Source organism: Primulina eburnea, chromosome 2, assembly GCF_022965805.1.
Source record: "Primulina eburnea isolate SZY01 chromosome 2, ASM2296580v1, whole genome shotgun sequence".
NCBI classification, from domain to species: Eukaryota; Viridiplantae; Streptophyta; class Magnoliopsida; order Lamiales; family Gesneriaceae; genus Primulina; species Primulina eburnea.
In genome coordinates, this window is record NC_133102.1 from 15006221 (window position 1) to 15022417 (window position 16197).

The 16197-nt window shown below is 44.4% G+C and overlaps 1 protein-coding gene across 1 annotated transcript in view; it reads left to right on the top strand.

Moving 5' to 3' along the window:
* Window positions 1-427: 427 nt before the first annotated feature.
* LOC140824141 (ABC transporter G family member 36-like) overlaps window positions 428-16197 on the top strand; it is a 34521-nt gene continuing 18751 nt past the window's right edge. Inside the window, exons 1-6 of the mRNA XM_073185739.1 lie at window positions 428-562; window positions 656-740; window positions 13665-13824; window positions 14084-14160; window positions 14250-14303; window positions 14986-15076. Coding sequence (XP_073041840.1) covers window positions 465-562; window positions 656-740; window positions 13665-13824; window positions 14084-14160; window positions 14250-14303; window positions 14986-15076 — 565 coding nt within the window. The 5' untranslated portion in view covers window positions 428-464. The remainder of the gene's footprint in view (window positions 563-655; window positions 741-13664; window positions 13825-14083; window positions 14161-14249; window positions 14304-14985; window positions 15077-16197) is intronic.

Consider the following 16197-nt stretch of genomic DNA (forward strand, 5'->3'; position numbering starts at 1 on the left):
TTCATAAAAATGAGATTTGAACTCAAGGCTTGTATGATTTTGGGTTTTACCTTTGCCACTAAACCAAGAAGTTATTATCCTTTTTCGGTACCTAGTTATTCGATGAAGTGTGTGTTGAGCGTGAAACGCGGACAAACGGATTAATGTTATTTTAAATTAATTTATTAAAATTAAAGGGTATTGATATGAGCTCGAGCTAAATTGATACTTGACAAAATCAAATTTGTGGACATGAACGAAATTAATGTTAGGTCCCTAAATCCCGGGATTTTTTTTTGTTTGTTACAGTTTATTCTTTTAATTCTTGTGTTTGGTAATTTTACTATGTTATTTAAGTTGTAATTCATGGCAGAGTTGGGATCACACTACCTACTGTAGAAGTTAGGTTCGAACACTTGACGGTTGAGGCCAACCGTTTCGTGGGAGACCGGGCTCTTCCAAGCTTGCCGAATGTCGTGCGTAACATGGCCGAGACAGGGCTGAGTTGCTTTGGCATTAGGTCGGCCAAGAAGACAAAACTTACCATACTAAAAGATGCATCAGGCATCATTAAACCGTCGAGGTATATATGTAGTTATGTACTGAAAATGGGTAATCTGTAGATTGATTAATATTTAATACTATACAAAGTAACAAGTATTTTTTGTGTGCACAGAATGACCCTTCTATTGGGACCTCCATCTTCTGGGAAAACAACTCTTTTGTTGGCTCTGGCCGGAAAATTAGATCCTACTTTAAAGGTTTGAGACTTATAATTTACGAGAAATTGAGTTACGTATAAAATCTTAATTGTGCACGCTCCTATTTTATTAACCCTCCTATTTTCCGCCACTTTATTGTGTATATTTCTACCTGAACAACACCCTTAAATGCTAATTTTGCATGGTTTGAGCTTATGATCAAACGAATAAAAACAACCAGACTGATACAATCCGGATGAAATGGATGAGCAGGATCGGGTGCTCCACCGGATCAAATCAAAAATTTATAGTGTTGTTTAGGAAATTGAACAAGGTAAATGGCTTCCACTGTGACCTGCAAACAATGAAAGGAACTCGTGAATGGGCGCCGGAGGGGAAGCTAGGGTTACCTTGATGCGCGTGCTCACCTACTACTTGTACCCTCGGACGTTGACGGCCTGTCGGGTCCCTTTCTTCCCGATAGCTTCGTGGGTACTCCAAGAATAAGGGACGTTGACTGCATGTCCAGTCCTTTTCTTCTCAATATTTTCGGGGATACGTTCAGGCTAAAGACGTTGACTTCCCGCCCAGCCGCTTTCTTCCCTATAATCTATAAGATCCTCTAAGTAAGTTACTCGGGTATTGAGCCTCGGCTTTAGCATGAAAGCCCGGTCCCTAGCTGCCCGGGAGGTAAGTAAATACCCGGCTATGCACGAAGTGCCCAGTCGTGTAGGTAATAATCGCCCTATTGGTTTCTATACGGGCTACCCAATGAAACTTCCTGGGTCATCCATGACCCGGGCCCTTATAGAGGTATCACCATCCATCCCTAAAATAGTCGGGCTAGAGTCTCACTCGCTGTCCCGATTGGTGCGAAATAATTCATGGTGTATGATAGCATCGGAGCCTTCAAATATCCCGTAGAAGAGATGTCACGCCTGGATGATTTGTCTCCCGGACCCGAATGAATTGTTATCCAGCCTCCCTGAATTTCGCATTCGTTACAATGAGATGCACCCAAAATTAATTCCTACTAGAGAACGCTCCACATCTCGAGAAATGGATAAGTCTGACACCTCGACAGCTGTGCACGCCTTTTCACCTCCCGGCACAATTTCCAAAACTTATCTCAACCGTTCATGCATCTTGAAGATCAACGGTCATTATTACTTTGTTCTTATCATAAATAGTGCCTTACCGATCCGCCATCATACCAGCAAAGTGTTGTTAGAAAGATATAATGGCAGGTGCTAGCGATCCCAGTGTCCCCGATCTGGCGGAAGAGTTCATGAATGCGTCTACGGAGAGACAAAAGACGGAAATAGAAGAGGAGGTCTTTCACAAGATTCTTGCCTTCTGGGAGGCACTGCAGGAGTTAAAACTTCTCTACTACTGTGGTGAGGCTAATACTACCCGGCTGCTGGCGAAATTGGAGAAGTATCGGGAGTACCTACGTATTTCCGAGTTGGGGGATCCTTTTGAAGAGGATCACATGTACGAACTGATGCTCCGTAAAGAGAGGAACACTCTCAACGATATCACTGACACCAAGAGCTACGAAGGAAGGGCTACACAAGAAGTGAGCGTTGGATGTATCTGTGGAAAGCCTTCGTAGAGGAGGCATATTTCGATGTAATCCGAAATAATTTCTTTAAATAAAATTATTATCCGAGTTTACTGTCTTTGAACTATTTTATCTGATGCATATCTCACGGGCTGCACAACTCAAATGACAAGATTAACTAATAATAAGTAACAACCGGAGACGTGAGGATTTCGTATTTCTAACAAAAAGGATGCCCGAGCTCCGCATCTCTCGGGTTTCGGAGGGAATACCGGGGCCCCATCTTTCTCAAGTCTTATCGAAAAGACCTAAGGATGCGACACCTCTGGCGTAAAAAAGGTTGATTCGTACTGATTAGTGCATTAATGGCACACGTCTATTCCACCCAACTATCGCCATCAGTTTATCATTTTGAGAAGGATTATTTAGGATACCTTAATTTGTTCGATTCAAGTATATCCGCCGGGCTTAAAAGTAGCATGTCGGGGCGTCGTATCTCCCGGGCTTGCAATAATATGCCGGGGCCTCGAACCTCCCGGTCTCAAGAGAAAATGCCGGGGCCTTAAACCTCCCGGACTCAAGAGAAAATGCCGGGGCTTTAAACCTCCCGGACTCAATACAAATGTTACCCCGCTTACCTGGATGTCCCGATTGTTATGATGACAGGTTTCAGCCTTAATTCCTTCCTGGAGACGCTTCGTATTTCGGGAAATGAATAAGTCTGACACCTCGATAATCGCGTATGTCCTTTCTTCTTCTGACGACTAGTACTTTAGTACCTCGATATTCGTAACAATCTCTTCGCCTACCTCAATAATGAATGCTACGTGCTTATAAATACAGGAAGGCAATGGGAGGTAAGAGATAACACCTTCGACATGGCAAGTTCGAGCGAATCAACGGTCTGCAGTGGCATATACGTCCCAGCGCCCAATACCCTACATCCTCATATGGAGGATCTGAGGAGGACCATTGAGGAGTTGGTCCTGTCGAAGGTGATGTCCACTTGGCATAAAATTCAAGATCTTAATGCCACGCTAGCTACTGATGAAGTCCTGCTTCATGCGATGCTGCTGAAGGAAGGGCGTCAACTGGAAAAGATTTCATCCTCTGAGTCCTTTAACATCGCCCAGTCTCCTGAACTAACCCACTGGATCCACGAGTGGCAGGATGTCGTAGGTGTACTAATAATTGGTGCTAGGCATGAGCGATTCCTTTATGAATAAAATCTGTTTATTTGTTTCATTTTCTTCTTCGCACGTTAATCAATGATGAACCGAATATAATTCGTAAATCTGCGATTGGATCATCTAGAACAAAAATCTCACCTACTTTAAATAAAGTATTAGAGCTCTGTTTGGAATAAAATGCCGGGGCTTTAAATTTCCCGGACTGAAAATAATGTGCCGGGGTCTTAAACCTCCCGGACTTAAAATAATGTGCCGGGGCCTTAAACCTCCCGGGCTTAAAATAAAATGCCGGGGCCTTAAACCTCCCGGGCTTAAAGTAAAAATGCCGGGGCCTTAAACCTCCCGGGCTTAAAGTAAGATAACACTTCGTACCCCTAGGTGATTGACGCAGGGTTAAAATGATATGGGCCCTACTGAACAACCGCTACAGTCGATTCGCATTCCGAGTAGATAAGCCATCATGACGCCTCGATCTGCGTAGCCGTCCTTTCATTATGCCCGTTGTGATTTCTGGGGCGCATCGAGACCGCACACGTGTTTTCAGTCGACGGTCCAGATCGTCCTTCATCCCTTATATATAGCAACCCTAGGGTTTTCCAAAAATCACTTTCAAATCACCATTCTCGGCGAAACCCTTGCAAATTCTTTTCTCGCAATTTCCGGCATTCAAACTTTCCTTCCTCCGATGATCTTCCACCGCACTTGTAAGTTTTCTCTTTCCATCATGTCTAACTCTACTTCCTCCACCTCCGGGGCTAATGCACGAGGCTCGGCGGGGTATGAATCTACTGCTCTTCGTTCTGATTCGTCTCCTTCTCCCACTTCTCGCCGCCCTTCTACCCATACCGCCAGAAAACCTATAAGCTTGAAACCCCCATCTTCTTCCAGACCCTCTAAACCCTCTTCTTCGGGTCTTTCCCGGATCCCTAAAAAAGACAAGGGAAAAGGCAAGGTCCGGGCTTCCGACCGTCCTTCCGCCGAGATCCCAGAGATTCCCTGGTTTTCTTCTCTGCAAAGCTCCTTGCGTCCAGGAGCAGAGGAGGAACTTCGAACCCTAGGGGCCATTCCTTCTTCTTACCCTATTCTCGTACCCGAGCCCTCTGACCGGGCCGATCAACCCCCCTCGGGTTATATTACTTTTTTCCGGGACCAGCTTCGAAATGGTCTCCGATTCCCTATCTCCCCATTCTATATCGAGGTTACCAAATTCTTTGGTGTACCTATTAATCAATTCCACCCCAATTCTTTCCGGATCATGGCTTCGGTCTTTGTCCTCTTCCGGATGCATGATCTAGTAATGAATTCCAAAGTTTTTCATTACTTTTTTATTTGTAGATTAGGAGATAATGCCTTTTCCCTTTCTGCCCGGCTTAATGCCCGCTTTCTTGATGATATCCCTTCTTCTCAAAAGGGGTGGAAAGGAAGATATTTTTTCATTCGCATCCCGGGTCCTATTGATTGCCCAACCGGGTTCCTCGCTTCTTTTCCTGCTCAGCCAGAACTTCCCCGGGCATATAAATTTGAGGAATTTTATACCCGAAGCCTTGCCTTGGTAGAGGGTAGAAAGTTTTCTTCCTCCACCCTTATTACCCAAGAGCAACTAGTTACCCATCACTTAAGTGGCCGGGTTGAGGATCCGATTGACCGAGTGATCGATGAAGTTGCTGGATCGGGTCTTCAACCCGGTAATTTTTCTTTATCCATTATGCAATTGCTCTCTTACTTTATATTTGCACTCGTATTTTAACTTCTTCTGCTCTTTATGCAGATTCAATGGAAGAGGCTTTTGCCAAGAAATGGGCAGCCGAAAAGGCAGCCAAGGAGAAGAGGAGGGCAGCCCGGAAGGCTGCTGCCGAAAAGGGAGTTGAGGATGCGGCAGCCAAGGCAAAGAAGACGGACCGGGTACAATCTGAATCAAAAAGAGTGGCACCTGAGTCTCGAGAAGAGGAGGAAGATACCCTCCCCCTTCGCCAGAGGCAGCGAAAAATGATGACCATCCCGGTTCTGACTATTAGCGAAGATGACCAAGAGGGGGGTCAAGCTTCCTCTCAAGCGCACCAGTCAGACACACCTCCCCTTCTGCGCTATGACCAGGCGCCCTTTCAAGATTTTTCCCAAGGATCTCTCCAAGAGTCCTTGCAAGGGCCCCTCCCCTCAGCACCTTCTGCTCGGGCTAGTTTCTTTGCTGAAAAAGATTCTCGAGTCAGAGTAAACCTATTCAAGCAGATGCTCCTTCCTGTTGATGAGGCCTTCCTCCAGGGTGTGCCGCCGACCCCTCGGTACCAGGAGGGCGTGAACATGCTTCTGGCTGTAAGCTTCTTTTCTCCTCTTCTTTCTTTCTCCTCACTTATTATTTTTATTTATTTTGATCTGCCTTCTCTTTTGAACAGGGTGCTCACATGATGATATCGGCCCACGAAGAGGTGACCTCCTTGACCATCGACAGGCTCCTCAGCTTCAGGCTATTCAAGAAGCGCACGAGCGCATTCAAGCGGAGCTGGCCCGGTTAAAGGGAGTTTACGCGGAAGAGGTGGCTACCTTTCGGGGTTCTATGGAGTCTGCCCAGGCGGAGCTGGCCAAAGCCCGGGATGAAATAAATGAAGGTCACATCAGGGAGGAAGCTCTCCGAGGACACAATTCGGTTCTTGAAGGTAAGAACCTCTCCCTGATGGACACCATAGAACAACAGATGTCCCGGGCTGAGAAAGCGGAGGTGGCCCTGGCCGAGTTTGAGAGCCAAAAGGAGCAACTGAGGATTTCCTTCCTGGAGTCCTCAGAATTCAAGGCAGCAGTTGAGGATCGAGCCTATCCTCTCTTTAAGACCGGCTTCAACAGATGTCGCCAACAATTTAAAGAAGCCGGGCTTATACCTGAGGATAAGGCAAACTTCCCAGACTTCAGGCTAGCCATTGCATCCCTTGCAGGAGCCGGGGCGGGAGACAATGAAGATTCATCCGAAGGGGAGGAAGGGGAAGGCAAACCTGGAGAGGAGGAAGAGCAGGAGAAGTCTGTAGAGGGGGAGGAAGAAGAAAAACCTGGAGAGGAAGAAGCAGAGCAAACAGAGAAGCCGACAGAGGAGGAGAAAGAGCCAGAAACCAGCCCTGTTGATATAGAATAGGCTTGTAATCTTTTTATTTTTAAGTTCACTCTCTGCCTTCGGGCTTCGTAGTAATGCAATATTTTCTTTCCTTTTATCCTTCTTTGCAATATTTATAAAAATTCAGCATTCGATCCTTATATGATCAGGATATTCTTGTTCTAACAAATCTCACAGTTTTCCAAGTGTTGAGAACTAACTAAGATACCAAATTATGTGAGCGGGTATTAGCCTTCCGCACTTTAAATGGATATCTGTGATGTAAATGCCTGGAACGAACGAACACTTAACAGGATGTAGTGCCCTGGGTTTATGAAGAGCTAAGGTGCGGAACCTTAGGCCGGGGAACAGGTCCCGGGACTTTGGAATGGTCGAGGTACGGAGCCCCGAGCCAGGGAGTAGTACCCTGGGCTTATGTAAGACTAAGGTGCGGAACCTTAGGCCGGGGAACATGTACCGGGACTTTGGAATGGTCGAGGTACGGAGCCCCGAGCCAGGGAGTAGTACCCTGGGCTTATGTAAGACTAAGGTGCGGAACCTTAGGCCGGGGAACAGGTCCCAGGACTTTGGAATGGTCGAGGTACGGAGCCCCGAGCCAGAGAGTAGTACCCTGGGCTTATGTAAGACTAAGGTGCGGAACCTTAGGCCGGGGAACAGGTCCCGGGACTTTGGAATGGTCGAAGTACGGAGCCCCGAGCCAGGGAGTAGTACCCTGGGCTTATGTCTCCTCAGTTTTCCGCATTATCACTTATAGTAGGCAAAAGTATGAGGAAAGCGATCCTTTATTATTTCTTCAAAGTGAAAATTACATCCATACATTGGCTAAGCATAATATTTCTTCAAATGAAGTACATTCCAAGGTCTCTTAAGAAGTTTACCCTGAGCATCTTCCAGGTAAAAAGATCCTGAACTAACTCTCCTAATGATTTTGTAAGGCCCCTCCCATCGAGCTTCGAGCTTGCCCACGTCCCCAGCTGGATTAACCTTCTTCATAACCAAGTCCCCTATTTGCAAGTCTCGAACTCGGACCCTTTTGTTGTAGGATTTCATGACCCGGTTCCGATATGCTTCCATCCGGATCATGGCTTGATCCCTCTTTTCTTCTTATAGATCCAGTTCCAATGCACGGCTATCCTCATTGTTGCTCGGGTAAGATTCTACCCAGGCAGATGTTTGACCGATCTCAACAGGAAGGATGGCCTCAGATCCATATACCAGGCTGAACGGAGTTTCTTGAGTAGGTGCCCGGGGAGTAGTCCTGTATGCCCATAGTACACTAGACAATTCTTCTACCCAGTCCTTTCCTTTGCCTTGTAGTCTGGTCTTTAAAGCCTGCACAATGATTCTGTTTACAACTTCTGTCTGCCCATTGGCCTGAGGGTACGCAACAGAAGTGAAGGACTGGGTGATCTTCATTTCCCGGCACCAAGATGTTATTTCCTTTCCTTGAAACTGTCTCCCATTATCCGAGATCAATCGCCGGGGTATGCCGAAGCGACATACTATATTCTTCCATAAGAATTTTAAAACCTCTTGTTCGGTGATTTTAGCCAAGGGCTCGGCTTCCACCCACTTAGAGAAATAATCCACAGCCACCAACAAGAATTTTTTCTGAGCCCGAGCAACCGGAAATGGACCGACTATATCCATACCCCATTGATCAAAAGGACAAGATGCCCAAATAGGCTTCATAGGAGTGGCTGGGCTGTGTTGAAAGTTTGAATGATGCTGACAGCCTTCACAAGTCCGGACCACTCGAGCCGAATCATGGTGAAGAGTCGGCCACCAGAACCCGGCTAGCATCGCTTTCCGAGCTAAAGATGTTCCCCCCAAATGCTCACCACAGCATCCTTCATGAATCTCTTGAAGAACATAAATCACTTCCTTCCCGCTCAAACACTTCAATAATGGTCCCTGGAATGATCTCCTGTATAAGATATTATTTAAGAGAACAAACCTGGGGGCTTGTCTTTTTATTTTCTGTGCTCGAGCTTTCTCCTCGGGCAATTCATTGTCCCGGATGAATTTGATCAGAGGGGTCATCCAAGAATCCTCGGGTATTGTCAACATTTTCTCTTCTTCAATAGTTAAAACTACTCGGGAAACAAACAAAACCTCCCGGGTGCTGTCTTCCGACAAAGAAGCAGCCATTTTTGCTAGGGCATCAGCCTCTCCATTTTCTTCTCGGGGTATCTCTTCGATGCTCCAATCCACAAATACGACTGCCTGGGATTTGATGAGATGCAAATATTTGAGCATTTTGTCGTCCTTGACCTCATACACCCCCTTGATCTGCTGAGTAATCAACTGTGAATCGGAATACAATATAATCCTGGCCCTCCAATTTCTCGGGCAGCTCGGATGCCGGCTAGAACAACCTCATATTCTGCTTCATTATTTGTTACCCGGGAATCAATTTTGACTGCCAATTTAATCTTCTCTCCCGATGGGGAGATTATCACGACTCCGACTCCACATCCAACCAGGCAAGAGGCCCCATCTACAAACACCCTCCATCTCTCTTCCTCAACAGGTTGAATCATCTCAGATAGGAAATCGGATAAAGCCTGCGCTTTTATGGCCACCCGGGGCTTATACTCAATATCGTATTCCCCCAATTCCACATTCCATTTGATCATCCGCCCGGATACTTCAGCGTGAGTCATAATTCTTCCAAGCGGGCTGTTAGTAAGAACGATAATAGGATGTGATAGAAAATAAGGCCGCAATTTCCGGGCAGTCACAACTAAAGCCAGGGCCATCTTCTCCACTTCACTATACCGCAGCTCGGGACCTCTTAGAGCGTGACTGACATAATAGACAGGCTTTTGATCCGAGCCTTCTTCCTTTATTAAGACAGAGCTGACAGCATATTCAGTAGTGGATAAATAGACAAACAACTTATCCCCGGGCTCAGGCTTTACCAGAACTGGGAGCTCAGCCAGATGCTTTTTAAGATCTTGGAAAGCCTGCTCGCACTTGTCATCCCATCCGAACTTTTGGGCTTTTCTGAGAACCTGAAAGAAAGGATAACTTCTGTGGGCTGACCGGGATATAAACCGAGATAGAGAGGCAATCCTCCCGGTCAGCTTCTGCACTTCTTTGACAGATCGGGGAGAAGGCATACATAAGACGGACTTCACTTTTTCTTGGTTGATCTCGATTCCCCGCTCTGTCACTATAAAGCCCAAGAACTTACCACTCTTGACTCCGAAAATACATTTAGCAGGATTGAGCTTGACTCCATAAGATGTCAAAGTGGTAAAGGTTTCTTCCAAATCATCAATAAAATCCATCACCTCCATTGACTTTCCCAGAATATCATCCACATAAACCTCCAGATTCCTTCCCAGCTGCTTCTCAAAGACTTTATCCATTAAACGCTGATATGTGGCCCCTGCATTTTTTAACCCGAAAGGCATCACAACATAACAAAATGTACCTCCCGAGGTGATAAAGCTAGCCTTTTCTTGATCATTTTTTGCCAAAGGAATTTGATGATATCCCTGATAGGCATCCATGAAACTGAGCAGTTCGAAGCCTGAGGTGGAGTCCACCAACTGATCAATCCGGGGCAATGGGTAATGATCTTTTGGACAGGCTTTATTGAGGTCCCGGAAATCAACACACATCCTCCATTTCCCCGCGGCTTTGGGTACCAGCACCACATTCGAGAGCCAGGTAGGAAATTGTATCTCCCGGATGTGGCCGGCTTGCAGCAACTCTTTCACCTGTTCATCAATAACTTTGTCTTTCTCGGGACCAAAGTGTCTCTTCTTCTGTTTGATCGGGTGAGCTCCCGGGAGAATGTTTAATTGATGCTCAGATATCAGGGGTGAAATCCCTGTTAGTTCCTGCTGGGACCAGGCAAACACATGAATATTAGTCTTTAAACATTTAAGTAAACTGACCCGGGTGGATATATCGAGGTCTCGGGCCACCCGGATCTGTTGGCCTGGTCCTATCTCCACAGCTTCCTGCTCTTCCTCTGCCACAAAGTGGACTTCTCCTTTCTCCACTCCGCCCTTCCAAATTTCCTCCACCCTGGCTTTCTTCCCCTCCTTTCTCGACTTGCCTTGATCTGCCCGGATACCTTCCACATAACATTTTCGGGAAGAGGGTTGATCTCCACGAACTTCTCCCACCTGGCTTCCCACTGGAAATTTGATCTTTTGATGATAAGTAGATGCTACTGCCCTCAACTCATTCATGGCCGGCCTCCCCAGAATGATATTGTAAGATGATGGGGAGTCCACCACTGTGAAGGTGGTCATGACCGTTTTCTTGATGTCCCGGGAGCCTAGAGTGAGCGGCAGAACAATTTCTCCCTCCGGATAAACCGCATGTCCAGCAAAACCAAAAAGAGCAGTCTCCACAACTTCCAACTTAAACCCTTGCAAATCCATCTGCACTAAGGCATCTTTGAAAATCACATTGACTTAACTGCCGGAATCCACAAAGACTCTCAGAATGTCGTAATTGGCCACCCGGGCTTGGATAACCAAAGCATCATTGTGGGGCATGTTTATTCCCTTTAGGTCTTCCGGGCCAAAGCTGATCACGGCCTCGTTCCTCCTAGATCCTTCCACCTCCAGACACTTCCGCCTACTTCTTGATTTCCTGGCCCGATTTGAATCCCCATCGGTAGATCCTCCCGATATCATCTTAATCAGTCCAGCAGCAGGGGACGAAGGGCTCCTCTTCTCGGGTTCTGGCTCCCTCTTCCTACCCATATCGTTTCTCGGGTTGTTTCTTGAGTCTACTCGAGCATTAGGTACTGGTGGCCGGGAGGTCCAAGGTGGACCTCTCGACCTCTTGGTGTACTGGTCGTGCCCCTGATTGGTGGGTGGGACATAACTTCTTTTCAAAACTTTACAATTCTCGGTGCTATGCTGACACACACCATGCCTGGTGCAAAATCCATTTTTCTCGGGTTGGGACAGCTGATGACTGGGAACCGGATACCTACTGCATTCCTGCACTTCTCTTTCACGGATAATTTTCAGAGGCACATGCGGGGAAAAGTGCCCTGGATTACCCCGCCGTGGTCCTCTCTCCTCGGGCTTAGGTGCCCGGTCCCCTCTTTCCTTCCTGATGGCTTCCCTCTTTTGTTTCTGGGCTTCCTCCATGTTGATATACTTCTCTGCCCGAGACAGCAAATCCTCAAAGTCTTCAGGCACTTTTTTCGTTAATGACTTGAAAAACTCACTCTCTTTTAAGCCTTGAGTGAAGGCAGTAGTTTTTTTCTCTGCAGCACAAGTAGGCACATCCAAAGCCACTTTGTTAAATCTCTTGATATACATCCTCAAACTTTCCTCCGGCTCCTGTCTCACCTCGAACAAACTGAAAGCAGTTTTCTTATACTTCTTACTGCTGCTGAAATGGTGTAAGAAGGCTTTCTGAAAATCCTCAAAGGATTTAATACTCAATGGAGCCAACCCATCAACCATCTCTGAGCTGAGTCCACCAGCGTAGTCAAAAACACTTTACACTTGATCCTATCGGTGTAACAGTGCAGCATAGCCATATTCTCGAACCTGGCCAAGTGTTCTTCCGGGTCCTCGTTTCCATCATACGCCCTTACTTTAGCAGATTTAAAGTTTCCAGGAAGAGGTTCCCGAATAATTGCCTCGGCAAACAGGCGTCCCTTGACAGACGCTCGAGAAGTTCCACGATTTTCCAGCTGTCCTTCCAAGACTTTCATTTTCTGTTTTAACTCCAACATCTCCTCGACTATCGTTGGTGACTTAGATCTAGCAGAGGATTCCTCCACTTCTCCCCTCTTCTCCTCCTCCCTCAATTCCTGCTGCTGCTCCTGCTCTTTTTCTGGTTCCTTCTCGAGTGGTATATCATGGTGGGAAGCTTCCCGCCTAGCCATAGCTTTCTCTACGGCTTCATTAATACGCTTATCCAACTCCGCTGGAGTCATAGTAATAAGATCAGGGGGAGCATCCTCTTGTCTCGAATGATTTGCGTCGGCTCCTTGAACCCGGGAATTATTCTGGTTAGTCTTCCTCGTGTGAGCCATATCAACGCCTTAGTCTCAATTTCCCACAGACGGCGCCAATGATACAATCCGGATGAAATGGATGAGCAGGGTCGGGTGCTCCACCGGATCAAATCAAAAATTTATAGTGTTGTTTAGGAAATTGAACAAGGTAAATGGCTTCCACTGTGACCTGCAAACAATGAAAGGAACTCGTGAATGGGCGTCGGAGGGGTGTCTGGCGTGACCACTCCGATGCTTAAGTCAGCAGGGTTGTCAAGGAAGAAAACTTGAGTAAATATGTATGAATGCTTGCGAATGAAGAGATTCTAGACCCCGTAAATGGCAATTATACCTGTTATTTATAGGAGGGGAAGCTAGGGTTACCTTGATGCGCGTGCTCACCTACTACTTGTACCCTCGGACGTTGACGGCCTGTCGGGTCCCTTTCTTCCCGATAGCTTCGTGGGTACTCCAAGAATAAGGGACGTTGACTGCATGTCCAGTCCTTTTCTTCTCAATATTTTCGGGGATACGTTCAGGCTAAAGACGTTGATTTCCCGCCCAGTTGCTTTCTTCCCTATAATTTATAAGATCCTCTAAGTAAGTTACTCAGGTATTGAGCCCTCGGCTTTAGCATGAAAGCCCGGTCCCTAGCTGCCCGGGAGGTAAGTAAATACCCGGCTGTGCACGAAGTGCCCAGTCGTGTAGGTAATAATCGCCCTCTTGGTTTCTATATGGGCTACCCAATGAAACTTCCTGGGTCATCCATGACCCGGGCCCTTATAGGGGTATCACAGACCATTTAAAACTTTTTGGTGGAAAAACTCAAATCATTTATATCTTGATATGAAATTAGATTTCTGTGCATGTATTGCATTCTCTCAAAAGACAATTTCTGTCATTCCTAAATCACTTGCACATCGATGCCCATTATTTATAATTCATCTAGCACTCTCTCGGGCTCATAACCTAACAAGTGATTCAATATTGAATTAATTTTAGTGACCACATATTCCACTCCGATTCACATATTCGTTCACCTTAATATTCAAATTTTTGTTTTACTAATACTTCGAATTTGGTATCTCATTGCGGCATGAGCTTACCTTCGAAATTATTCTTGTTTATTAAAAATGTTGAACAGACAAGGGGTGAGATCACATACAACGGACACATGCTCGATGAATTTGTGCCGCAGAAAACATCAGCCTACATTAGCCAGAACGATGTTCATGTCGGAGAAATGACTGTCAAAGAAACCCTGGATTTCTCTGCCAGATGCCAAGGGGTCGGATCACGATATGGTACTAACACAATCGCTTTGACCCTTTACTAAAATAACATCAGCAATCTCACAATAGTTTCCAGTTACTTCGTCGTAGCACACACCTCTTCACACATCTCAGGATTTTTTTGTTTTACACAACTTTCACAATTGGTACAGAACGTGTTTTCATAGCAAACATATATAATTTCAAGCTACGAACGAATTTCGCACGAGATATATATATCAGTATAACAATGCAACGGGGTTTATATTTAATGATAATAAAAATTGAACAGACCTTTTGAGTGAGCTTGCCAGAAGAGAAAAGGAAGCTGGCATATTTCCTGAGGCAGAAGTTGATCTTTTCATGAAGGTAATCTAATATTCTAATTAGATTAAACAGTGTGGTTAAGCAATATATCAAATATCATTAAGTTCTGCGTTTTCTTTCTTTTTCATCAGGCAACTGCAATGCAAGGAGTCGAAAGCAGCCTCGTCACAGATTACACACTAAAGGTAAGAAAAACAAATATTAGGAAAACACATTATTTCCAAGATTTTTCTTCAACAATTAAGCACATTGCGGACAGTTAACCCTGCCATACTAAGAATTTGTTGTCAATTATTAGCATAAAAACTAATATCAAATTCGGACAATCGGATGGAGTTAGGACTCCAATGTGAGGAAGAGCAGAACTTTTATGTACTTAAAAAAAAAACTCCTACTATTGTGTAATTTTTGAAAACATATTTGTTTTATCTCTTAAGCCACGTCCTACTTAAGTCGAAATTCAGTAAATCCCATTTTGTTTTGCTCTGCTATGTTCATCCAATTTAACCAACGAATAAAGAAGTCTATATATTTGATAAGGATTAGTATAAGATAAGGTTTAGGAAGACCAAACGATCAGTTTCAACGAATATATTTTTGGGCCTTTCGTTTTCAAGTCGCAGCTTAATCATGTGTTGGGGTAAGAAGTCTCACCTCACCTACTCAGCTACTCTATGTTACGACTTTTGTTGGACTTTGTTAAGAGGCATAAATTGACCCTTTTAGGTGAAGTGGGCCATTGATTAAGTACAAGGGTTTTGGTCGGTAAACAAACCTTAAATTAAAAAAAAAATACAAGAAATATGTGAAATTTTATGTATGAATTTCTGCTAATATTACCTCGGCAAATTTTGAATATATATGCAGATATTGGGGCTAGATGTGTGCCGGGACACCATTGTGGGAGATGAATTGATAAGAGGAATTTCGGGTGGACAAAAGAAGCGTGTTACCACAGGTGATTTGCGTGTTTAATGCACATTTTTAAACCATTAAATCTAATTTAATATGGAGTATCCTAAGTTCAAATACAAATTGCATACGTATATACTAAAAGTTTACACTTCGAAAAATTAAATAAAGTTTATTTAAAATATACAACTGATTTCAAATAGATAGTACAGTTGGTCAAAAAAACAAAAGATCAGTATGACCTAACCATCTACCAAAGCATGACAATGAATCTTATTCTTCTTAATTCATTAAGGAGTAAAGATATGGATAACGTAGCTGCTAACTAAATCCTATAGTGGATATTGTTAAACACCATCTACCAAAAGCATGACAATGAGAAAATAGTCCAATTTAATATAATAAAGTCAATATAAGAAAGTAGACCTAACACAATAGGTCCACTCACTAAAAGAACAAATCATATCATATTGCTCAAACATGGAGTTCGCATTTCCAATAATTAAACCTCACAAAACAACTCTTCTAAATCAATTTCACCTGATGTGTCGTATGAGCTACAAATTATGTCGTCACCAACCTTTCTGATGCAATATGAGGTGTTTGTGAAGGGGAGAGGGCGGGAGACAGAAGCTTGATTAGAGTTCAAATAAAGCTTCAGCTTGACAGAGTTCAACTCGAGTTCCGTCTCATGCTCTCCGTGTATTTATGTTATTATTTAATATTTATTATTATTAGATTGAAGACTACAATTCTAACTTGAACCTTTTATAGTTAATTTTACTGAGTTGAAAAAAATTTAATATTTTCTAACTTCTGGAAACATTGAGCCTGTTCAGCTAAATTTGAAAAGCTAAATTCAGATGCAAACGAACTTTTGAGCGTAAGTTGAGATCTAACAGTCAGATTCCAAACCAGTCGGGACTCGGGCTGCTCATCTATGGTATTAGAACCATACTAAAACTCAAATGGGGTCACAAGCAACCTAGACAAAACACAATTTAAAGGGATTTTTATTGGAGGGTAAACTTGCCTGAGCCACCTATAATCAAGGTTCCTTTCCAGGACTTCCTAAATCATGAAGAGACATTCATGCTCAAAAAACTTTTGTACCTGAGCACAAGACACTAATGAATTATGTATTTTTTAGATTATAAGACAATTTTT